The 27475-nt window shown below is 34.3% G+C and overlaps 1 protein-coding gene across 1 annotated transcript in view; it reads left to right on the plus strand.

Moving 5' to 3' along the window:
- Positions 1 to 27475, plus strand: part of CFAP47 (cilia and flagella associated protein 47) — a 478944-nt gene that overhangs the window by 104097 nt on the left and 347372 nt on the right. Inside the window, exons 22-25 of the mRNA XM_048213784.2 lie at positions 1193 to 1334; positions 8082 to 8176; positions 13343 to 13502; positions 20968 to 21163. Of these exons, the coding sequence (XP_048069741.1) occupies positions 1193 to 1334; positions 8082 to 8176; positions 13343 to 13502; positions 20968 to 21163 (593 nt within the window). The remainder of the gene's footprint in view (positions 1 to 1192; positions 1335 to 8081; positions 8177 to 13342; positions 13503 to 20967; positions 21164 to 27475) is intronic.

Raw genomic sequence — 27475 nt, forward strand, 5'->3', positions numbered from 1 at the left:
TTAAGAAATCTTTGCCTAACCAATGATTGCAAAGATTTTTCTCCTAAATGGTTTATAGTTTTAAGTTTTATATTTAGGTCTTTGGTCCATTTTGAATCAATAGGAACTATTTTTATTTTTTTTTTAATTTTTTTAATTTTTTATTTTTTTAAAGATTTTATTTATTTATTTGACAGAGATAGAGACAGCCAGCGAGAGAGGGAACACAGGCAGGGGGAGTGGGAGAGGACGAAGCAGGCTCATAGCGGAGGAGCCTGATGTGGGGCTCGATCCCAGGACTCCGGGATCATGCCCTGAACCGAAGGCAGACGCTTAAAGACTGAGCCACCCAGGCGCCCCAGTAGGAACTATTTTTAAAATTTATTTTTATTTTTGAGAATTGGTTTCAGATTCATGAAAAATAAAAGTATTTTCAACATCACAAGATAAGTTTCTTTTTGAAAATGTCTTTTTTTAAATTGCTGTTTTGCTAGATCCATAGTGTCTCATTAGATCTCCAGAACTTATTCATCTTGTATAATTGAAACTTTATACCTCTTGACCAATATCTCTCCATATCTCCCGCTCTGTAGCGCCTAGTAACCACCATTCTGTTTTCTGCTTCTGTGAGTTTGACTATTTAGATTCCACATATAAGTGAGATCATATATTATTTGTCTTTCTGTATCTAGTTTATTTCACCAAGCATAATATCCTGCAGGTTCATCTGTATTTTTGCAAATGGCCAAATTTCCTTCTATTTTCAAAGCTGAAAAATATCTCATTATATGTATATACCACATTTTCCTTATCCATTTATCCTTTGGTGGACATTTAGGTTATTTCCATGTCTTGACTATTGTGAATAATGCTTCACGAACATAGGAGTACAGGTATGTCTTTGAGATCCTTATTTCAGTTCCTTTGGGTAAATACCCAGAGATGAGATTCCTGGGTAATATAGTAGTTCTGGTAACAATACTGTACTTTATACTTGAAATTTATGAAGAGGGTGGATCCTGTGTATTCTCACAATGAGGTGGAGAGTAACTGTGAGATGATGGATATGTTAATTAGCTTGATTGTGGTGTTACTTCATTATGATATGTGTATCGAATCTTCAAGTTGTACACTTTATATACAACACAAATAGTATCACAAATTTCTTATAGCAAAACTAACCACAAGTGTAATGTATTTTTTTGTCTGTCAGGTGGCAACATATGACTTCAGCATTCAGGTTCAAATTAATTTCTTCAGAGCTTCAGAACTTTACACTCAATATTGTTCGTCACATTCTTCTATGATTCCAAAGACAACGCCACTTATTCGACCATGTTATGTTCAAGCTACTGGTATGTAATGTGAAACATTCACTTGATGTGCCCATACCAAATATTTACACTTAAGCAGCTAAAAGTTTAAAAATTCAGAATGATATTTACTTTTTAAAAAGAAAGTAAAACTATGATATGATTTCTATGTGTGTGACTTAAATTGTGCCTGTGAGAATGAATTTTGAGAAATAGTGTAATCAAACCAACATGAAGTTCACTCCTTCTTGAGTTACAGAAACTGTACCAGGTGTAGTTGTCGCACAAAGACAAGTTTATTGAGACAATCACAGGCAATGGCTTCCAAAGCCGTGACTCCCTGACATCAGGTGAAGATATACCTTTTGTTTAGGGTTAGATGAATATTTATTTATTTCCGTTTTTTATTTTTTATTTAATTAATTAATTAAATTTTTTTGAGAGAAAGAATGTGAATAGTGGGGGAGGGGCAGAGAGAGAATCTGGAGCAGGCTCTAAGCTCAGCATGGAGCCCGATGTGGGGCTTGATCTCACTACCTTGAGTTCATGATCTGAGCCAAAATCAAGAGTCAGTCGCTTAACTGGCTCAGCCACCCAGACGGCCCTCGGATGAATATTTAGCTAGGGAGGCTTTCTTATCATATGTAGAGGTGGCCATGGCTATACATACATTGTATGTTATGTAAATGAGGCTGAGGCTCTTGCTTGGGTGGAGATTTTTGTATTTTAATGAGGCAAAGGTAATGGTAGATCATTCCAGAGGTCACTCTAAGGTCTGTCTGTGCAGGTATGAGGTGGAGGTTTAGCTGAAAAGGTCCGGGTAGTCTGGGATGGCTGGGAGGTCTTGTCAGGGTAGTTGCCATTACCTACAGGGTTGTTTCCAGTTTCATTTGCCTGAGTTAATAGGTAAGCTGGAAAGAAGAGCTTAAGGAAAAATGTAAGACAAAGGTTAGTGAGTTCAAGCAGGTGGGCAGTAAAGGTCAGGTCTTGGGGTCTAGCTGGTGACAGTAGCATGGACATAATCTCCTATCAGTGACTCTTGCTTTAAAAAATTGGTTATAATTAAAAACAAAGGTCAGTTTATTTATTGTATGGGTAGTTTTAAAATGATTAAATCAAAATATAAATTATTAAAATAAAATACATTAGATATATAATGAAATGATGAAGATTTTATTTAAGAAAAATTTTCCTCCAAAGGAATGGTTTACTAAAGGACTAAGTTCATGTAAAGAAGGGTAAGTAAAAACAAAGAAACAAAAGAAGGATAAGTATATTCAGGTTTTGAGTATTGTTTACTCATTTTCTCCAAATATTCAAGTATAAAACCAATTCATTCTGTAAACCCTACTTTTGACAAAACTTTGGTTTTGCATTTTATGTGTTGAAGTATTTTTCATGAAAAGTTAAGTCTAGTCTATGCTATATTATGCAATATTTTGTTTTTATAATTCTGATATTGTTATTAATAATGAAATAGTGGTCAGTTGATAATTGCACTTGTCACCTAGTAAGAGAAGCCTCATTAAAGTAGCATACACAATATAGAGATTTATTTTCCTCCTGTTTGAAATACAGAATTAAAAATTCCACAGCTGATAGGGAAGCTCCATGGAGTTTTCTCCCTTGTTTTAAGATATCATTTTAGGGAAAAAAATCATTGTCTAATTTTGTTTTCTGAATTAGGTAAATTACTTGCATGAAAAATAACATTTACCTACTTGACAAAAATTAATGTATCATCATTATGGAAAATTGGAAAATGTTAGAAACACAGAAATGTCATCTGGAATGTGAATATGTAGAGCATACTATTATTGATATCTTGGTATCTTACTCTTTTGTTCTATGCCTTTGTGAGGTTTTTTTTTTTTTTTTTTTTAACATAGTTGCCATGTTACTGCCTGTGTTCAGTTGAAATCTCTTCACTCTTAATAGAAACTTTTACTTGGATGTTATAGACTCTTAATTGTATAAATTGACACTGATAACTATTATAGAATATTTCATCCAACAAGTGTCTCTTGTAGATTATTTAAGCATAATCATAAGGACTTAGGTTGTTTTATTTTCTTATTCATATAAATATTGTAGTATTGAACATTCTTGTGTATAATACTTTTTCCCAGTTTAGATTTTCTTAAAAGCGAGATTCTCTGAATTGGCTGCCTTCCTTCTGAAGTGCATACATGGTAGGGACACCTGGGTGGCTCAGCATTTAAGCATCCAACTCTTGACTTTGGTTCAGGTTATGATCTCAGGGTTGTGAGGCGGGCTCTGTGCTGGGCATGGAGCCTGCTTAAGATTTCCTCTCTCTCTCTGTCCCTCTGCCCCTTCCCCCTCCTCCAGCAAGCACACACTCAGGCTTTCTCTCTCTCTCTCTCTCTCTCAAAAAAAAGTATATACATGTTAAAGCTCTTGATACGTTGGACTTTTGTAAAGAGTTATGCTATTTTACCTCTCCTTCAGTGTAAACTCTAACCAGCATTGGATTAAAGAAATTGGATATTTTACTCTGTGATTAGAAGTACATAATTTCAATTTTCATTTCAATTTCTTTGATTACTTATGAGGATTAAAATTTTGTCTGCTGTTAATAATATATTTCATATGTAAATTATCTGCTCATGAACTTTACCTTTATCATTGTGGTGATATATTTCTGATAGATGTCATTGATTTCCTTATATTTTATATTAATTTTTTTCATTTTTACTGTGAATTTTTTCTAAGATTCATTGTTTGCCTTTAATTTGTTGTTCAGTAAATCCTTTTAATAATGTTATAGTGAAATTTAGCTTTCATTTCCTCCGATTTCTAACATTGTTTTAAAGATTAGACCATCTTCCCCATCTTCAGATTTGGTATATATGTAATTCTGGTTTTTTTTTCTTCTATTTTTAAGGGTTTATAATTTGTTCAGCAATTTCTATACTTAATTTGTTTAAAAAAATATTGCTGTATTTCCAGAAAGGATTGGAATGTCAAAGCAAACTTGATTATATTATATAACTTATCATCCCCAAAGTTTACTAATGATTCAAATGATACAAGTATAATCAGGCAGATGTGTAACATTTCTTCCTATAGAAGTTGGCATCTATCAGACACAGCTTCCAAATTGTCCTTTTCTCCCTCGTTAAGATGCGTTTTCCTTTTGAATTAACATATGACTTTTGAATGTCATTTGTAGAAACCTGTTCCCAAAGGAAGCTGTTTTTTGTTTGGAGCTTCCCATTTTTGTACTCTTTTTTTTTTTTTTTAAAGATTTTATTTATTTATTTGACAGAGATAGAGACAGCCAGTGAGAGAGGGAACACAAGCAGAGGGAGTGGGAGAGGAAGAAGCAGGCTCATAGCGGAGGAGCCTGATGTGGGGCTCGATCCCAGAACGCCAGGATCACGCCCTGAGCCGAAGGCAGATGCTTAACCGCTGTGCCACCCAGGCGCCCCCCATTTTTGTACTCTTAATAGTTATACAAGTAGGAAGTGTCTACATGAGGAATTCTCATTCTTCTACCAGCAATGCCTCATAAATCCATAAATTCCAGATACTTTTGATTGGCCATTTGGACAGGTAATATATGTCAGGGTTTTTTTTTTTTTTTTAAATACTCCACTGGTCAATTCCATTTTTATGTTTGCAGGGATGCTTGGTTAAGTCCATTATTCCCTGAGCTATCCCCCCCTCAATAGAAGGATGATGCCTCAGTAGGAGGCTCACAAGCCTTCTGTTCTCTCTTTTATCCAAAATTCCATGTATGTATTTTAAAATTAAAATAGTACTAACCCAGAATTGAAATCCATTATCTCTTTCTGAAGGCTTATCCTGCATCCCAGAGGTTGTGACTTTTTTCATTAATTATCTAATGAAAACACTTATTTAATGACAAGTATCTTCACTCACTTGAAACACTAACTCCTGTTATCCATTTTGTAATATAATTATAGTTTAAATTTCAATTAAAATTTTTATCAGAGATTTAATTGTTATGACGATATAGTGTTCGCTGTTAAGCCAGGTAGTGTAACTGCATAGTTATTTTATTTACTTTCCTTTAACTTTTTGTTTATTAATTGCTCAGTTGTCCTTTGATATTTGACTAAATCCTCCCATGCCACGAAGCTCTCCTTTTTATTATGCTTGTCTGGACAATGTTCCACATAGTCTAGTCTGTCACATAATATGTCATATCTAGTTATTCTCTTGAAGCAACCTTCCTGGAGCACAACAACCTGCTTCAATATGGACTAGATACTTTCCCTGTGGCAGGACTTTTGTCTATGATTTCCTTTCACTATAATTGTGGGGATTTTTTTTTTTTTTAAACTCTTTTCTGTTTTGAATCGCCTGTTTTTTCAATCCCTTGCCTTCCTATTTCTTGGTTTACTTCACTATTTAGGTAGATTACATCTTCCAGGAGCTTCTAAAGAAATGGTGTAAGGAGCTAATTTTTTAGAATTTCCATGTCTGGAATATCTTTGTTTTTCCTTTCACACTTGAGTGATAATTTGGTTTAGTATAAAATTCTATTATTTCACACTAACTTTAGTGTGAATCTTTTGTGGACCATTTCAATCTGGAAATTCATGTCCTCCAGTTCTATAAAGTTTTCATAAACTATTTCCTTGAAATGTTCTTCGCACCGTTTTCTGTATTTCTTTCTTCAAGACATTATCGGTTGTGTTTTGTATGTCTTGGATTATGTTATATATTTTAATCATATTTTCTCTCCTATTGTCCTTTTCCTTATCTTTTTGTTGTACTTCTCAGGATATTTTTCTGACTTTATTATGTCTTAAGAAATTATTTTGGCAATTTTAAACTAATGAGAGTTAACTTTTTTCTGATTATTTCTTTACCTATAGAATTCTGAAAAATAAAAACAATATTTTTATCTCTACTTTTATTATGATGATTTCTTTGAAATTTTCTTCTGTTGCTACATTGTCTCAATTTTTGCTGAATTATTTGTCCTTCACTTCTCCTTCATGTCAAGGAGTTCCTTAAATGTCTGTTGATTTTTGCCTATTCTCTCATGATTATTAGTGAGTCTCACAATGCTGGCTTCACTACCTATTATTATATCATTTCCTGACCATCTGGATCCCAGTGAATGTTTAAGGAGGTCAGAGTGTTAGTCTGTAAGACTTTAATCTTGAGCACTTCAGTTTTTCTCAAGTTGGTAAAAAATATATACAAATACCCCGCAGTTATTATCATTGTTAATGATGAGAAACTCAAAGCTTTCTCATTAAAGTCAGAAGCCAAGCTAGGGTGTCCCTTCTCACCACTTTTTCAGCATTGTACTAGAAGGCCTAGCTAATGCGATAGGACAGGAAAAAGAACTGAAACACACAGATTGAAGAAGGAAGAACAACTCTGCAGTCATTGGTGACATGATTGTTTATGTAGAAAATCTGAAAGAATCAGTTATGAAAAACACTTCTGGATCCAATAAGCTAATATAGCAAGGTTGCAGGGTACAAACTTAGTGTACAAAAGTCAGTTGCTTTCCCATATACAAGCAATGAATAAATGGAATTTGAAATTCAATACAAAATACCGTTTACATTAGCACCCAACAAAAATGAAATATGTAGGTATAAATATAGTAAGGCATTTACAAGATCTGTATAAGGAAAGATATCAAATGATAAAACTTATCTGATGAAAGATATCAAAGAAGAATTAAATAAATAGAGTGATATTCCATGTTCATGCATTGGAAGTCTCAATATTTTTAAGATGGCACTTTTTCCCAACTTGATCCAGAGATTTGGTGCCATCTCAATCAAAATCCCAGAACATTATTTTATGGGTATTGCCAGATTGATTAGAAGTTTATATGGAAAGGGAAAAGACCCACAATAGCCAACACACTACTGAAGGAGAAGAACAAAATTGGAGGACTGACACTATCTAACTTCAAAACTTTCTATAAAGCTGCAGCAATCATGAGACTTAGGTAGTGGCAGAAATATAGACAAATAGATCAGTGGAATAGAAAAGAGAGCCTAGAAATAGACCAACATAAATGTAGTCAACTGATCTTTGACATATGAGTATAGGCAATACAGCTCAGAAAAGATAGTCTTTTCAAAAAATAGTGCTGAACAACTTTACATCACAAGCAAAAGAATGAATTTAGATGCAGACCTTACACCCTTCACAAAAATTAACTTAAAATGAATCACAGTCCTAAACATAAAATGCAAAATTACGAAACTTTTGGGAGATAATAGAAGAAAAAAATCTACATGACCTTGAGTTTGGCAGTGACATTTTAGATACAACAACAGAGGCAAGATCTGTGAAAGAAGAATTGAGAAGCTGGAGTTCATTAAAATTAAAAATTTCTGCTTTGCAAAAGACACTGTCAATAGACCAAAAAGACAAACCACTGACTGGGAGAAAATATTTGCAAAAGACATAAAGTTTCTTTTCACTTCTGTACTTCTGCATTGGTCAAACTCTATTATAGAGATCATTTTAACTATGTTTACTTTATTCTCAGCTCAATATTTAGTATATTTTATACTCTTATTGTCTCAAGGGTAATTGTTGCACTTGTAATTAGTTACCATTAAAATACAAAATTGTAATTTTATAGATGTGATAAACCATGATATTCTATAAATGTTTTAAAGTATGACTTTGTTTTCTGTCTGAGAACATAAAGATACAAAAAATTTTATTTTTTATTGTTTTGTGTCAAAATATAGTAATAATTATCTGTAAGCTAATATCTCTTAATATTTTATCAGTATATTTACTTTCCTCTCACAGTATTGCAAGCACCATTGAGATTATCCAGCACTGATTTTATATTTGAAATGCCATTGCATATTTTGGATCCTAATAACAAGGTCACGAAAACTCAGGTATGTAGAGAGAATTGATGCAGTTTATAACTTTTTTTTTATTATGGTTTTTAGTTTATTGAGTTGATTATTCTGAAGCATGTGTTATAAGAATACTTTCATTTTTAGAGAACTTGCATATATAAATATCATTTCTTGGAAGTAATTGTCAAAGTAGCCATACACATATAAAGCCATTTTTTATACATATTTAATAGGACTATTCAGAATATTTTAAATAGAATTAAGTTACCAGTCTCTCCTTATATAAATGGAAGCTATGATTAAATTAATGTGAAATATGTTCCATTCAGGTAAGAAGATGTGGTGAAAGGTAATCATAAAAATTGGAAAGGTCCAGGTATATAATAAAGGGTCTTCTATGACAATCTACTCTTTTTTCTTTCTAGATATCTCTGTGTTTCTCCTAATTATGAATCCATCTAGAAGGAAAAAAAAAAAGAGACATGCATATGAAGGAAGCTCATGCATACATAGTAGAAATTTGTATTTGTAGTACCCCTTTATTGTCTTATGTACTGCCTTTCCTGCAATTAATTTTGAACCTCTAGTTTTGAAGAAAAATTATATGGAGAAAATATTTAACATCGCATGTGTCAAATAATAGCAGAGTGCTATATGACATTATAGTTAGAAGAATAAAGGATCTCTTCTAAAATTAAAATGTGACTTTCAAGTATAAAATATCAGTAAGACTTCTAACTCTAACATAACTTCAAGGATGCAAAAGACTTTGTATGTGGGGCTAGAAAGGAAGCTTTAGTGAACTGAATTGGATTAAATTCCAAAGGAATAGCATTTATGTGAGATTATTTTGTATCATTGAAGTTTTGTTCAGTTGGCATGATAAAAGATGATCTAGACAAGAGCCTTCCCTCTTGAGTGTTGAAAGAGTCACATTAGCCCCACAGAGAAGGAAATGTGACTCTAATGCACTGCTTGGATTTGCCATGAATGATATTTACATAGTCGTAATGAAATATAGAATACAGAGACGTCTTAATATGTTTATGGGGCAGAATTAAAATTTGATCAGATATAGTGTATCACATGTAAAATGACAAGTGTGATATGTACGATGTGTATGTGTAGAATAAGTTGACAGAAGGGTTAGGGATAGTAAAAGAAGGAGGAGTGAAACTTATTTTACGTAGTGGGTAATTAAAGGGAAGTATCTGATGTTGGCAGAGGAACTAGAGTTATAAATCTATTGCTTAAAGTTACCAGGTGACTAATGAAAGAATTAAAATAATATAAATATCTAAAATTGGGTGGTGGACAGAAGAGTGAAGATTATATGAGCTAAATCCTCGTCTTTACTAGTGGGCACTGGAGACAATATCTGGGTCTGATAAATCATGAAATAGCCATGTGATAGAGTAATGGCCCCCAAATGGATCCATTTCCAGTCCCTAGAATGTGTGAGTACATCATCTTATATTGCAGAAGCTACTTTGCTGATGTGTCGTGTGATGCAGATGAAGGATCTTGAGCAGGGAAGATGATGCTAGATTATCTAGGTGGTCCCAGTTGAATCACATGAGTGGTTAAAACCAGAGAAGCTTTCCTGACTGTGCTCAGAAGGAAATGTGGTAACAGAAGGGTAGAGAGATAAGATGTTGCTGGATTTGAAGATGGTGGAAGGAGGCCACCAGCCAAATAATGTTTGCCCTCTAGAAAATGGGAATGGCATGGAACCAGTCTTCTCTGGAGCCCTCCAGAAAGTATCATAGTTCCTTCTACCACATTGATCTTAGTCCAGTGATACGCCTGTTGAACTTCTAACCTACAAGCCTGTAATTTAATAAATATGTGTTGATTTAAACTACTAAGTTTGTGATAATTTGTTACGGCAGCAATAAAAGAAAACTAAAGTAAGCCATATCAACGTTGTATTTAGAATCAGGCTATAGTAATAGAGAAAATCCAAAATTTAGCTAAAATTGGTTTGCTTCAGGGAAGCAGAATTGTTGATAAGGAGAAATTGAGTGGAACAACTATTTTTTGTTTGGGACAACTTTTTTATAAGCATTTTTGAATTGTGTAAGCTATGTACATGTATCATTTTGATAAAATTATTTAAAAAATAACACAATACTATACGTACTAAACAATGTTTCTTTAGAGATGACTGTATCAGTTCTATTCCTGTGATAGGATTGGAAAGTGGAAAGTAGTTTTAGAGATCTACCATTTCTTCATTTCAGAATGAGAAAAATGAGGCATTCAAATGACTAGTACAATTTCATGTCCACCTTCTCTTTTAAAAGATGTTTTCTTTATAAGATGCAAATATTAGACCTGAATAGTTGTTTAGTATTGAGAGACATTGGGAATAAAATTGACTGATTTTAAAATCCTGAGTATTTTAAATCAATCATACTTTAGAAAGAGATGAAGTACATTATTTTGTTGTGGTGCCAGTTGTATGGATCATTCTATACTTCTCAAATTTTGAAAAGTAAAGTTAAAACAATACCTCGTTGAAGGTTTTATTTTAATAGTATGTTGTACTGGAAAGACAAGACTGTACACAAGTCATGCATATAGCTCCCAGATTTACCAGAACATTACAAACACAGTGCAGAGAGTTTATGTATATTCTTCACACAACTTTCCCTATGATTAACACCTTATAAAACCATAGAACATTTTTCAAAACTAAGAAATTAACATTAGTACAAAATTATTAATTAGACAACAGATTCTATTTGGGTTTCACCAGTTTTTCAGTAATGTCCTTTTACTATCTCAGGGTCCAATCAAGGGTAACATATTTCATTTAGTTTTCTCTGATATGTGACAGGCTCTCAATCTTGTTCATTTTTATATGACTTTGTGAAATTTTAAGAGTACTGGTTTGATATTGTTTCAGAATGTTCTTGTCTGATTTTTTCAACTGACTCAGCTGCATTCTTATTTTTCGTGGGTTTTGGATAAGAATGTAGCAGAGGTGAAATGTCTTTTTTGTCACATCATGGGAAGGGAGTACATGATATCAGCATGACTTATCATTGGTGATTATGTCAGGAGAATTGAAAAAAAGTTGGACAAACTATTTTTGTTTTTTTCACACTCTGCATTTTGGAAGTGAGTTGTCAATTTCAGCCCACACTGAAGGGGTTAGGGGTCAAGCTGCACATTCTGGAGGGGGGTATTTACATATATTATTTGGAATTTTTCTGTAAGGAGAATTATTTTATTATTTTATTACTTAATATGTCAGTATGACCTCACAAATATTTATACATTCAGTTATAATCCAATATTACATTATTTATTTTGTTATTAAATTTGTTCTAGCTCTGGCCATTTGGAGTTCTTTTAGACTGGCTCGTTGACATGCTTCCATAATTATGATCTTTTTTTAAAAGATTTTATTTATTTATTTGTCAGAGGGAGAGAGAGAGAACGCACACAAGCAGGGGTAGCAGCAGGCAGAGGGAGAAACATCCTCCCCGCTGAGCAAGGAGCCCGATGTGTGACTCGATCCCAGGATCCTGGGATCATGACCTGAGCCAAAGGCAGACATTTAACCAACTGAGCCACCTAGGTGTCCCCCATCATCATGATTTTTAAGCATCCTCATAGTTTGTGGCACTGCAGAATGGTCCAGGCTTATCTTTTATTTTTTCTAGCTGTAGAATCAATATTTTCTCCAGCAAACCCACTACCATTTATGAAAGAATGGTATTTAGAAACCAAGATCTGTATACTGGATGTGCTAGCTGCTACTGGGGTGTCACATGTTCTAAGCCCTTTTGGCAAATAGAATCAGGAAATATTTGTATGTATACTGACTGATACATATATCTGTAGTTTATCTGTGTGTCGTTCCATCATCCATCTAGCTAGCTAGCTAAAGATGAGTTCCAGCTGATATTTCTGAGTCTAATCTAATCTAGCACAAGTTTTATTCCAGTCTTCTTCCTTGCTCATTTTTAACTACTTTCTCTGACAATGAGAAATCTGACTCTTTATTTATAATTTATTTGCTTATTTTTTAATTGTAGTGTACTAGTAAAGAAGTTTCAGAATTTTTAACCTGTAGCTAGAATTGCTAACATATTTACCAACTAGAGTGTAGTGTTTATAAAGAATAAATTTTTTTGTCTTTAGCTTTATGGTTTCCAGTCAAAACAGTTTTTCTGTTATTTAGGCCATTCCTCCTCACTCCCACTAACTTCAGTGAGATTATTTCATACATTTGTAATATAGTGTGTTGTAATCTACAGTCCATCCTGGGATTCTCAACATCTTGGTTGATTGTTTTTAATTTATGTACATTTAAGTCCACTGTTAGTAGTATACAGTTCTGTGGGTTTTGAAAAATACGTAGAATAATCTGTCTACCACTTCAATACATTACAGAACAGTTTCACGACACTACAAATTCTGAGAGTAACCCCTTTACAATCACTCTTCCTTCCACCAATACTTGGCAACAACTGATTCTTTTTTTCCATCCACATAATTTTGCTTTTCCAGATTGACAGGTAAGTTAATTATACAAAATTTAGCCATTTGGCATGTTTCACTTAGCTAAATATATTTAATATTCATTTATGTTTTTGTATGAATTAATACTTACTTCATCACTGAATTTTATTCCATTGTATGGAATGTTTATCCATTCATTATTTGAAGGAGATAGACTGAGTTTTTTTCCCTCCATTTTTTGGCGATGAACAAAGTTATTATAAACAACATACAGATTTTTATGTAAACATAAATTTTCACTTCACTTAAGTAAATACTTAGGAGTGCGATTACTGGTTCATATGGTAGTCATATGTTTAACATTATAAGAAACTGCCAAATTGTCTTCCAAAGTGACTGTACTATTTTATAGTCTCACACTCATGAATGAAGGTTGTGGCTACACTCCATCCTTACCAGCTAGCATAGCTCTGTTGACGTTTTTATTTTACTCCAGTCTCTATCCTTTGTGTATTTTTCATAGCTGTTAATAGGCTATGAACATACTTGCATACCCCTTTTTTGCCTAATATCACTTTTAAAACAATGTATCCATGAGTTCCACTTTTAATCATTTGACTTTGTACCTAGGTTCTTCAAGTTGGCATGGTAAAACAAGCTAAATTTTATATTGCATATTGTAGCTCTTATAAATGTCGTTTATTTATTTATTTTGTGTGTAAACAGGATCTTGTCTTACATAATACTTCAAAACAAGATGTGGCATGGACTTTGGATATTAGTAACACTGGGAAGCTTTTCAAAGATGGCACATTCAAGATTAGTGTGCTGAGAGGGATTCTGCAACCACATGAAGAATGTAATATTTCCATAAGCTTCTGTCCAAGTAAGTACTTTTTTTTCCTATAGTTGTTGTTGATATTTCAATTTATGCCTCACATATTACTTAATTTTATTATGTACACAAAAGTTTAGGTTATTTTTTATGTGTTCTTAAAACAGTTCTAAGAAGTTTCGTACTAGAATTTTGTGGTCACCATCCCCAGAAATGACCCCCAGTGATCCTCATCTTTTGGTATTCATGCCCTCATAGAGTCCCCTCCCACATCAAATAGGACTGATATATCACCCATGGGATATTATGGGTGTGATGGTTTGTGACGTCCAAGGTTAGGTCAGAAAAGGCATTGCCACATCTAACTTGTAGTCTTGGATTACTTACTTTAGGGGAAGCTGGTCAGCATGTCTATTTATCTATATGTCCACTTCTTTACTGGTGTTTTTTTATTACAACAATTTTATTGTTCCTTTTTATAATTGGTGTGACAAATTTTTGTCATTACAAACCTATTATAAAAATTCTTGGAAGTTCTTACACATTTACTTTTCTAAATGAACTATACATTATTTTTTTCCTGTTTCTAGAAAAAGGCATACAGTTGAGTTTTTCCCTTCAAAGAATGGCATGTTTTTCTAGTAATGGAAGTTTATTTTATATGCATCATTATTATGAATGAGATTTTTAAAATTACTCTTTCTAATTAGCTATCGCTATATAAAAAGAATATATTTATAGTTTATCTGGCTCTTGGCTCCTATACTATACTTCTCTGGTTAGATCTAGAAGTTTTTCAAAGATTATTCTGTGTTGTTTTCTAAGGAAATAGTTTTATAATCTAAAATCATAGTAATTAGTGAATTTGTTTCTTCATTGACTGTATCTCTTCCTCTGCCTTATTTTCCTGAATCTGTAATATAATGTTGCTACATTACATTTATATTATAATTGCATTACAATTATTATAATCTATCTGAACCTGTTACTACAGTGGCAGTTTGTTAAAACTCTTTTGATTCCAATAGTTTTGCTTTGTATATTTGTATGTTATAAAAAGTTTAGGGACGCCTGGGTAGCACAGTCGTTAAAGCTTCTGCCTTCGGCTCAGGGCGTGATCCTGGCGTTCTGGGATCGAGTCCCGCATCGGGCTCCTCCGCTGGGAGCCTGCTTCTTCCTCTCCCGCTCCCCCTGCTGTGTTCCCTCTCTCGCTGGCTGTCTCTCTGTCACATAAATAAATAAAATCTTAAAAAAAAATTTTTTTTAAAGTTTATGTCTTATATATCTTTTATAAATAAGTATATACATTTAAAATAATGTTCTTTTTTCTACTAAATGCTATTTGCGTGAATGCTGTTTATATGATACATTGCCACTTTGTCTTCTTTTTGTCAGCCTTTGGTTGATAGATCATTTTATTTTCAGTCTGTCTTTTAAATTTAAGACCAGTATTACAAAGCAGAGGATCTTGCTTTTCTTCCTGAGCAAGTCTGAAATGTGATTTTTAGGAGGGGAATTTATCTTATTCATATTTTGTGTTATATTATATATTCATTTTCAGGCAATTTCATTTTATATTTCCTTTATACTTTTTATTATTTTTCATAAATTTTATGTATTGATCAAATTTTTGTTTTATATACTATACATCTTATTTCCCTTCTGTCATCTTTAAACTTTTGAAAACAATACCTTTTTGGACACATATTTTCCTATCAGTTCTATAATGGAAAAGTATCTGTGAACTTGCCCACAGACAAAATTATAGTATGGGTTTTTTTATTACTCAAGAAATTGTTGAAATACTTAGGAATTTTATTTCCAGTTAGTGTGTTTACATACTAGTTAGTGTACACTAACTAGTCTTCTCCATCTCCAACGCGCTGAGGTAGCAGGAGGCAAGACTCTAGGAGATCAAAGCCAACAGGTTGGATGAGAGTGCTGGGTTCTTCAGAATCAAATAGCTGGAAGGAGAATGGAATCTTCGGGGAGTTGGAGTTGAGTTATAGGGGCCTTTTGAGTTGGGACCAGGGTAGCATCTCCTTGATCTTTTGGTCACCCTCATTTATTTTCTTCTAGTGCAGACAATTTCTGCTTTTCCTGGCTCATATGGCACTGAATACAGCCCTCATAACTTTGCCTTAGTAGTTCTTTCCAAATCAAGTATGCGTTTATTTTCTGGTTTTCTCAGTTGTTTTTATTGTTCATTAAAATGGGGATACTACTAGAAGAGGAAGAAGAAGATGCCTTCTATTTTGCCTTAAGTTGTTATAATTCAAATTAGATACTGTAAAGATAAAATTCGCACTCAGATGTGATTATTTTTGAAAGTGTGGTTTTTAAATTACAACTTTAATAAAATTTGATTCACAGACCATAAAATACATTTTTTGAAGTGTACAATGTACTGGTTTTTAGGAGTGTCACGGTTGGGCAACCATCACTGAAGCCTAATTTTAGAACATATTCATTGCCTGTGAAGGAAAGCCCATACCCATTGGTAGTCACTCCCCATCTCCCCCTCCATTCAGCCACTGCTGAACACTATTTGCTGTTTTTAGGAATATGATTACTGTGGACATTTCATATAAATAGAATCATACAATGTGTGTCCTCTCGTGATTGGCTTCTTTCACATTGCATAATAATTTCAAGGTTCATCCATGTTGTTGCATTAATCAGTACTTAATTCCTTTCTATTACCAGTAATTGTAAGGATATATCACATATTGTCTGTTCATAGACATTCATTGTCTATTCAATTGATGGACATTTGGATCATTTCTACTTTTTTGGCTCTTATGAATAGAAGAGCTATGAACATTCATGTACAGTTCTGTGAGGACACAGGTTTTCATTTATTTGGTTATATATCTTGGAGTGGAATTGTTGGGTCATAGGATAATTTGATGTGTAATATATTTTTTAAAGATTTTATTTATTTATTTTTGTGATAGAGAGCACGAGCGCGGGTGGGAGGGGCAGAGGCAGAAGCAGACTCCCCGCTGAGCAGGGAGCCCAGTGCGGGACTCCATCCCAGCATCCTGGGATCATGACCTAAGCTGAAGGCAGATGCTTAACCGACTGAGTCACTGAGGCGCCCCTTGATGTTTAACATTTTAAGAAATTGCCAAACTGTTTAACAAAGCAACTGTAACAATTTAAAATCTTATCAGCATTGAATGGGGTTCCAATTTCTCCACATCCTTGACAACTCTTCTTGTGATCTTTTTTATTATACCTGTCCTAGTGTGTATGAAGTAATAGGTCATTGTAGTTATTATTTGCATTTCCATGATGACTAATATTGTTGAGTGTCTTTACATATGCTTATTGTCAATTTGTATGTCATCTTTGGAGAAAGGTCTGTTTGAATCGTTTCTTGATTTTAAAATTTGGCTGTCTTTATTTTTGAGTTTTCACTGTTCTTTATATATTCTGAATAAAATTATTTTATTAGATGTTCAATTTGAAAATATTTTATTTCATTCTGAGATTTCTCTTTTCAACTAATGGAAAATAACCCAAGTTTGATGAAGTCTAATTTATCCAATTTTTCTTTTGTTACTTTGGCTTTTCAGTGTTATATCCTTTTTTTAAAAAAGATTTTATTTATTTGAGAGAGAGCATGAGCAGGGGGAAGGGAGAGGGGGAGGGAGAAGCAGACTCCTCACTAGGCAGGGAATCTGATGTGGGGCTCAATCCCAGGACCCTGAGATCATGACCTGAGACAAAGGCAGATTCTTAACAACTGAGCCACCCAGGCGCCCCTTCATGTAAATCTGTGAAAACATTGTATAACCCAAAGCCATGGTGAATTATTCTTATGTTTTCTCCTAAAGTCTTATAATTTTACCTCTTACATTTAAGTCTATGGCTTATTTTGAGTTTTTTTTTTTTTTTTTTTTTTTGATATGGTATAAGGTAGGGCTCCATCCTCATTGTTTTGCATGGACTTTTCCCAGCACCATTTATTGAAAAGAATATTGTTTCCTCTTTGAATTGTTTTGGTACCCTTGTTCAAAATCAATTGGCCATAAACAAAAGTGTTCATTTCTGTTACCGTGGTCTTAGAGATTGGCTTGGAAATGTTCATATACACACATATATATTAATATAAAGATATTTATATGGCAATAGATATTAATTCTTCACAAAATGTTTAGTAGATTTCACCAGTGAATACATTTGGGTTTTGGCTGTTCTATGTGAGAAATTTTTTGATTGCTACGTCAGTTCACTGAAATTCTTACATGTTTAGATTAATGTTGTTAGTGAGGTGGTTTTTACTTTTCACTCCCCCTCTCTCATCTCTTCCTTGGACTGCCACAGGGACAGTGGCTGGGCCTGTGATAGAATATGTGACTCTTCAGTCCCCTCTTAATCCAAACCATTGTTCTTGAATCTAATTTGGGTGGTTAGACTCTCACTTTCCTTGAATAAATTGTTCTCAGTTCTTATGTAAATAATCTCAATGTTTCACAACCCAGGGGGCACATAACTTAGAAAATTCCCAACTTAGAAAATTTCCAACGTGAGAATCCCTGCTACCTAAAAATATAGAATTTTTCTGGTAATGAGCTTCAGCAAGTGAGGGTATTGACAACTAGCTTCTTTAAGCAGACTGAAGCAAAGGAACAGCAGGAAGGTGCTTGAAAACACATCTATGAAGGATTTTTTTTCTCATTTTTGAGGAACTCTATATTGGTATTTGTCTTTAATTTAAAGCATCTGCTTTAGTACCTTTATAGTTTATATGCCGTAACTAAATAAGTACACCAAATGCTATTTCCAGACTATTTTCCTATTTAAAAGGGTGTTACGGTAACTTATCTGTTATTCCCCTTAATTATTCTTACTTACAAAGCAGCATTAGGATTGCAGTCTCTGGTATATGCTGTTTGGCCCCGTCCAGATTCCCATTGCTGGGTTTTCCCATCCATCTCTCAGGTGTGGGTATTGGCTCCTGACAGGTTATGTCTGTCCCTTTCTCTAGAAGGTTGCCCTTGGCGGAAGGAAGATGCTACATGCAGAGATGTCTAGGAGGCTCAGCTTCACCAGTGCTACTACCTCAGCTGGCCCAACTAAGTCTCCCTCAGCTGGGACAACCTCTCCAGTGAATTCACATCCCATAGGTGCCTATGGGATCAGTGTGAATCTGGATTATAAAACCACAGCTTTTCATAGCTTCTTGCCCTCCTCTGTTTTGCTTCCCTCTTTCCTTACAGGTTCTTCCGGAGGGCATGCCCTCCGTAAATCAGTTGTGTCAGAATCCTTGGGATAGTACTATTCTACACATCTAAAACAAATGTGGCATTCTAAATAAGATACTAAGAGCTAGCTAGCTATGTTATCAACAGAAAAGGCAGGCTAAGAACCTAAAATGGCTTTTAAGCTTTTTAGAGTTCATTCAGCTGTATATTTTCTCAGTAATATGCTATTAGCACTGTGTTGCCTTAACTCAGTGTCCTGGTACATCTATTAGCCTGACATTTTATATTTTTTGTTTTTTTCAGCATGGCATTTTATAATCAGTTTTATGTGCGAGAAACAGTACATAGAGTACTATGATTGATAGGTTTGAAAAATGTTTCATCTTTTATTATCTCTGTTTAGAACTCTGAAAATATAATAGAAAACATTGCATACTCTCCCCATTATGAAGTTTATTTTGTAAAAGTAATTAGGTTTCATTATGTATTTCTGTGTATTTCTTCTCATTTTCTATTATGTCTGGACCTGAATGAAAAAAAAAGGAAAAGCCCATCCAGCTAAAGCCACCATATGTATTTCTGTATAGAACTTGTCCCTTATGTCTGTATCAACATTTTTATCCAGATGAAATAAAATAGATAATCTAGAAGGAAATAAGTAGCATTTCCATTTGACTTTTCCTTCAGTATGCGGCTAAGCCTAAGCAGTCAAATCTATGAGTTGCCTTCTTAGGATTTCAACCTCACTCTTTTTTTTTTTTTAATGTTTTTTTATTATATTATGTTAGTCACCATACAGTACATCCCTGGTTTCCGATGTAAAGCTCGATGCTTCATTAGTTGCGTATAACACCCAGTGCCTCACTCTTAAGAGAAATATGTCTGCAACACATTTATATAACTTACATCTTAGATGAGAGAGAAGGCCCACCTGAGATTAGAAAAATGTGTTACTGGAATCTCCAGTAGTGTTAGGTTACACAGGGAATCCCCTTTCCATGACCCCAGAAACGTTTACCAGGTATGAAACCCAGATATAATCTCCAAATGGCCCATTCAAAATTCAGAATTCAGTAAGTCCTAATTGAAACCTTGCTTAACTTTGGAAGTAGTGAACTTGCTTTTCTTTCTTCCCAAAATAATTTTTATAATATGAAATTCATTAAATGAAACCATTTCTCTTTAGATTTACAGTGTTTTAAACACATAAATTCTATTAGAATTCATTTTCTCAGCTGCAGGTATAGATCTAAGTCTCTCATATTTTCACATAGTCTTTCCAGTGTTCATCTGTCATTACTAGTAGGAAGTTACTAATTCACTTCCCTCTCCAGCCACCTCTCATTTTGCAAGGATCCCAGACTATATGAACAAGTAAAAGAATGATTGGACCAAGTGAAGGCACCCAGCACAGAGAAATCTAGTGGGTGTGATCGGTTCAATGATTCCATTGTTTTTGTATATGGTTCACAATGTGTCACCTTTGAACTTACATCATCCAGAACACTCATCATGTGTTCTGGTGATACTCTTGGTGGCCCTGATCTGTGCCAGGTCATTTCAGTGTCCTGTTTTTGAATTCTAAGCTATTACCTTGAGTTAATACTCACCAGATCACATTTTTTCTCTATAAGACACTGTGTTTGGGCATATGGGTCTAAAACGGCATTGGCAGCTTGCTGGGGTGGAACCTGTTGTCTGGGAGTGGCGTGCAGCCCCAGATGCTGAGCCCTTTTCTCCAGTACAGACTGCCTTTCCTCATAGTGAGTTGCCACATGGGAATTTCCTGTCTTTTCCTACCGGGTGAAACTGGCCAGTCAACCCTGGCAGCTTTCCATAAACTTAAAAATCTGGGAGGAACAACATTCCTTTCTTCATGGCAAACCCATTTCTCAGTACTAGGCCCCTGAGATCTTTATGGCAACTATCTGACCTCATCTTCATACAGCATATCCTAAAGGGATGGGCAGCTCCTGTTAAGGCACAGAAAACAATCAAAAAAAGAGGTCCTGTTGCGCTGTTTCCTCCAGGTATAGGTATTTTCCAATAATAATGAAAATTTGCTTTAAGGAGACCCGCTCTATTTCTAGGTATAGTGCACTTTAGAATATTGTTGATTCAGTGACACTTCATTACATGTTTTAAGTTCCTTGGCAGGATAATTCCAGTTTCTGGGTAATCTATTTTCCATTGAGCTGTAACTTCATAGTACATTTTAATATTTAGTAAGGTTTAAACTATGTAAATGTTTTTTGTGTATGTGAACAAATATAAGGTACTTTTAAAAAATTGTTTTTCATTAGATCACCCTACAAAATACAGAGTTGATATTCCCATTCGTCTAAATGATAATCCAGCTTGCTATCGCATGTTATGTTTGGTTGGAGAGGTGAAATCACCCATGTTATTGTTTGATCCTCCATTCATCTTTTTCACTCCTATTCCTCTGGATGTAACAACTGTGATGGATATCAACATTTTACCTCAAAACTATTTCAGGTAAATGCTTAATGTGAATTTACCACATTTTCATTGTGTGCTTTTTTGTTTGTGTCTATGTTATATGAGTCAAGAGCAATGTCTGACGTTAGACCATTAGAATATTTTTTTTTTTTTAAAGATTTTATTTATTTATTCGACAGAGAGAGACAGCCAGCGAGAGAGGGAACACAAGCAGGGGGAGTGGGAGAGGAAGAAGCAGGCTCATAGCGGAAGAGCCTGATGTGGGACTCGATCCCGTAACGCCGGGATCACGCCCTGAGCCGAAGGCAGACGCCCAACCGCTGTGCCACCCAGGCGCCCCAGACCATTAGAATATTTAACTGTTCATTTAACTTAAAAAATTTTTAAAGCCCACTTAATTACCTCACCATTAGTCATTTGATTTTTTTGTAAAAATTTTGATACGTCTCTCTTCATGGTACGAGAAACAAGCTTTCTATTTCTCTGTGACAAATTAGCACAAACTTAGTGCCTTAAAACATCAATTTGTTATCTCATAGTTTCTTTGGGTCAGGAGTCTGGGTCTGTTTAGTCTGGGTCCACTGCTTATGGTCTCAGTAGGCAGAAATCAAGGTGTAGACCGTAGCAGCTTTCTCATATGAGGCTCAGTCCTCCTTCAAGCATTCTGCTTATTGGTAGCACTAATCCGTTTAGTTGCAGGACTAAGGTATCATTTTCTTGTTGGCTGTTGGCTGGGACCACTTTCAGCTCTTAGAGGCCACCTTCAAATCCTAGCCATATGGTTCCTCCTCCCATCATGATACTTTAGTCATTGAAAGCTGGAGTAGACCATCTGACACCTCAGTCTCTGACCTCCAAACCTTCTTTTAAGATCTTACCTGATTAAGTCTAATCTACCCATGATAATCTCCCTTTTGCTTTACTTGAATTCATTTAACTAGGGATATCAATTACATATGGAAGGTCCCTTTACCATGGCTGTATAACACAGCTGATCCACCGAAGTGAGATCATATTTACAGATTCTGCCACCCAAGGGGTGGGAATTACACAGAGTTTGCCTGTACACTAAGGTTCTTAGGGGCCATCTCAGAATTCTGCCTATCACATGTACATAGTCTAGCAGAATGCAGTCTGTTTTCATTTTTAAAAAAATTTATCAGCAGCCCAAACCCTAATAGTATATTGCCCTAGATACATTGTGTACCCTCACATTACAAAACAAGTAGATAATGTGTGTGTTTAATTAATTAATTAGTTAATTTATTAATTGCTGGCTTCTGAGAAATATAGGAGGTCTCCAAAGGGCTCAAATCAAACCAGACCAAATCAGTACATACTTATAAGCTGAAACCAGAGTAGGAGTGGTGAGCTGTAATAATCTGCCAAATGCAGGATTGTTCTTAAAACTTTAGACAACTTCTTCAAGGCAGGAAAACAATCAAATTCCTGGATTAATCCAGGGACACTGGAAGAGGCTAAAATAGTTCACGTGAGTAAATCCTTCTACCTTTCAGCAGAAGCAATCAAATCTTCTCTAGATCAATGGTTCTTAAACGTTCGTGTATATCAGCATCACCTGAGACATTTTTTAAAACAGAGATTGTTGCTTCCCATCCCCAGAATTTATGTTTCAGGAAGCCTGGAATCGTATGTAATAATTTGTATTTCAGTAAGTTTCCAAATGATACTTACGCTGCTTTTGCATGGACCACAGTTTGCGAACCTATGTTCTAAATGAAGCCATCCTCAGATTTGACTCATATTTCAGTTTCCACAATTGCTATCAACCAGACACGAGTTATACTATCAATTATTGCAAAACTCACAAGAAGGGAAGATGCCGTCATTTAGAGTCAGCACAAACAACCATCTTGAAATTTAGACTTTTCCATCATTCAGATACTGGAATTATCAGACACAGAATATAAATAATTTTTTAAAACAAGATAGCATTATAAACATTAGTTACTAACATGGAATTATACAATATAGACTTGAAAATGAACCAAATACAACTTTTCGGAATTTTAGAACAAAGTATGTAGGGTAAATTTTTAAGGGCATCCACAAAACCTAAGATTGTATATAACTACACAAACAGTATAGAAACCAACAGAATCTCAGTTAATTTTGTAAGAGAGAAAAAAGAATACATACTTTAAAAAGCAAGAAAAAACTGAAACAAAATGATGGCAAAAACTCTAAGTAGTTGAGTAATACAATTAAATGTGAATAAGTTACTCTGACTAGTTAAAAGACAGAATGTTAGAGTAAATAAGAAAAAAAAATCCAGCTGTCTATTAAAAGAGGTATATGTGAAACGTAAGGACAAGAAAGATTGAAGTCAAGCAGGGTTTCTCAACTTCAGACCTGTTGACATTTTGGGAAAGATGCTTCTTTCTTTTCACTGGAGGCTATTTTGTATATAGTAGGATGTTTAGCAGCCTCCCTGGTCTCTAACCAGTAGCATCCTCCCCCAGTTATGACAGAAAAAAAATTGTCTCCACACATTGCTCCATGTGCCCTGGGATGCAGAACCACTCCCAGTTGAGAACCACCAAACTAAAATCTTAGGAACAGTTAATAGCAGAATAACCGTAAGAAAGCTGGATAGCAGTATTAATTTTAAATGTGATAACCTTATTTAAGATGTAAAACGTATTTTTAATATTAAAAATACATTAAATAATTATAAAAGATGCAGCCTACCTCAAAACTATCAGAATTCTAAAATTGTATGCACAACTAAAATAGTCTTAAAATATATATACCCCAAATTAAAATAATAGGGGGAAATTGACTAGTCCTTCATCAATGTAGGATGTTTCAACATCTATCTCAATTATTGATGAGTCCAAAAGACAAAACACTTGTATAGATAAAGAAAATTTGAAAAGGATATTTTAAAGGCCACATTCATTTAATACTAATATTATTAAAAATACTAAAAATAGTATTAAAAATAGCACTATAAAATACTGCACCCTGCAGCTATAGAATACACATTTTTTCAACCATATAGGAGATATTTACAAAAACTCACAAAGTGTATCATTCTGTAGTTCAAATTTAACAATTTTTTAAAAAATCATTTATTTATTTATTTTGGAGAGAGAGAGAGCATAAGCATGAGAGAGAGCATAAGCATGAGGGAGTGGGGAGAGGCAGAGGGAAAGGGATAGAGAGAATCCTAAGCAGGCTCTCCGCTGAGCACAGAGCCTGACTCAGGGCTCAGTCTCACAATCCTGAGATCATGACCTGGGCCGAAACCAAAAATCAGTTGCTTAACCAACAGTGTTAACGAGTTACTCCTCAAATTTAACAAATTTTAGAGTTGACATCATATATATTATGTATTCTGATAATAGTTGTAATTTTAACATCATTAAAGAAAATATTAACAGATCTGCCATACATTTGGAACTGTTTAAAAATTTGTTTAGTTTTTAATTTTATTTTAGAGAGAGAGAGAGCACACATGTGAACAGGGGGGAGGGGCAGAGGGAGAGGGAGAATCTAAAGCAGATTCTGCATTGAGTGCAGAGCCTGACAAGGGGCTCGATCTCATGACCCCCTGAGATCATGACCTGAGCCAAAATCAGGAGTCACTCAACTGACTGAGCCATCCATGTGCCCCTAAAAAAATCTTCTATAGAGAGTCAAAGAAGATAGCATGCTGAATTCTGCAAATAGATAATAATTAAAATACTGTGTAACAAAACATGAAAACAGCATTCACTGATATAAACAGTGCTTGAGTATTAAATTTGAAGACTTAACTTGAAACACGTACGGTCACTTCTCTTGCTTTCTTTAGAGAACTAGGCCTGCATCTGTGTTGAGTTAACTGCATCTGTTATATTAAATACCAGTGGTTAAGCAACAAACAAATAAATATACTTACGGAACACAGCAAAAATTGAAATGTATAGTCTTAAATGCTGATAGTAGATAAAAAATGATTAGATGTTTCAGGTATTCAGCTTAATAAGAATAATAGTTTAAACCTAAGGAATATAGAATGTAGATAAGATGAAAAAGTAAAAGTTAAAGCAATAGAAAGCAAATATATAGAATATAGGCTCACTGAACCCAAAAGTCGGTTCTTTGAAAAACTAATACAACGGATACTGATACAGTGACATTGACCAGGAACAAAAGGAGAAAAGATACAACTAAATACTATTAAGAATAATGGGGCATATTATATACCCAGGGGAGAAAAATGAGATAATCAAAATACTATGAGTAAATTCATTCCAACACATTTGAAAACGTAAATGAAATGGGAAGTTTGTAAAAAAAAATATAATTTACTAAAACCGTATTGGGAATACATAGAAAGTCGAAAGTCTTTGAATCAATATTTAAAAATCTTCTTACAAGGAAAATATATTCTTGATGTTTTCACAGGCAAGTTGTACTAAACTTGCAAGAAACTTGTATCTCAAACCTTGTAGAAATTCTTCTAGACAATAGAAAAAGAGACAACGTACTCTAATTTGTTTTATGAAGTCAGAAATTTTTATCATAAAATCAGACAATGAGAGTATGAGAAAGATAAATTATAGGCCAATCTATTATGACTATAGATGCAGTAATCCTTAATGAATTAAATTATGTATATATTAATATAATGTATATTACATATATAATATAAATATATTAATAAATCATGACCAAATTGGGTGTATCCTAGTATTGCAAGATTTGCCTAATGTTAGAAAATCTAAAATACCTTTGTGTTTCATCTCCCACATTTACAAATTAAAGAGAATAATGATATCATTTCCATAGATGCAGAAGAAAAGCATTTGGTAAAATTTCAAAACCATTCATGGTAAAACTCTTAAACAGGAATAAAAGAGATATCCCTTAAATTGTTAAAATTTTCTATCTTGAATCTGGAAGAGACATTATCATGGATACTGGAACATAAATTAATTCCCTTTAAATAAAAAAGAATAGGCAAGGACGCCTATTATCACTGCCTCTCTAACATATTTTCCTGGAAAACGTAGTCCAGGCATGAAGTTAAGAGAAATAAAATACTTAAGGATAGGAAAATAAGCACTGCCATTATCTGTAGATTAGATGCTTTTGCATATAGGAAATTGAGAGAATCCACAGGTAAAATTTTAAAGCTGTGAAGGTCATTTATCAAAATAGACACAGGATAAGTTCACTATTTAAAATACATAGCACTGGGGTTCCTGGGTGGCTCAGTTGGTTAAGCGTCTGATTCTTGATCTCAGCTCAGGTCTTGATCCCAGGGTCATAAGATCAAGCCTCGCGTTGGTCTCTGCACTCAGCGCGGAGTCTGCTTGGGACTCTGTCTCCCTCTCCCTCTGCCCTTCCTCCCACATTCCCCCCTCCCTGTCTCTCTCAAATAAATAAATAAATCTTTAGGGGAAAAAAAAAAGATAAAGAATAGCCAAGCCATTCTTGAACAAGGATACTATTAAGAAGGGCTTGCCTTACCAAAATATCAAGACTAAACCACTATGGTAGTGGTGTAGTGATAGATAAAATGACCAAAGGAATAGAATAAAGAGCGTTGCAGAAAGCCCGAGTATGAATGGGTAGTGAATATTTGACAAAAATGGTATTGTAGATCTTTGGAGAAAACAGGTTACTAGCCAGTGAATGGCACTGGAACAATTGATTATCTGTGTGGGATATTTCAAACTGGATTCCTATTTCACATAACACACAAAGATCCATTACAAATGGATTAAAGTCTTAAATGTGAAAGGAAAAAATTTAAAAAATATTCTGGGAAACAACTTTAACATCTATGGGTAGAGAATTTCTTAAGCCAGTCTTAAAATCATGCTAACAAAAAAATTAATGACTGATAAAAATTAGTTAGAAAAATATCAAATCACTCAACAGCAACGTTGACCAAAAACTCCGATACATACTTCACAGAAGAGGATTCATAAGTGGATAATGAACATCTGAAAGCATATAATTGACCTTTTTGTAAATGTGGAAATGAAAATTAGAGACTACAATAAGATAAGCGTCTGCCCGTCGTAGGTAGGCAAACGTGAAGTCTGGTTCTAGTTACAGTGTCAGTGAGTTAGGACCACAGTGGATAGTAATATGCAAAGTGTAATATCTGCATATTTTACAGCCTGAGCATTCCACTTCACAGTATATGCAAGAAAAACTCTTGCATGTGTGAACTATAAGTTATGTTTGAAATTATTTCATAGGAGCATTATTCAGAACAGCGAAACGTGGGGACTGCACAAATGTCCTGTGACAGGTAAAAGAATCATAATTTGTGATATATGTGTCCATGAATATAGCAATAGCTGTGAAGTGGATGAACTTCAG

The sequence above is a fragment of the Ursus arctos genome, chromosome X (assembly GCF_023065955.2).
Source record: "Ursus arctos isolate Adak ecotype North America chromosome X, UrsArc2.0, whole genome shotgun sequence".
NCBI classification, from domain to species: Eukaryota; Metazoa; Chordata; class Mammalia; order Carnivora; family Ursidae; genus Ursus; species Ursus arctos.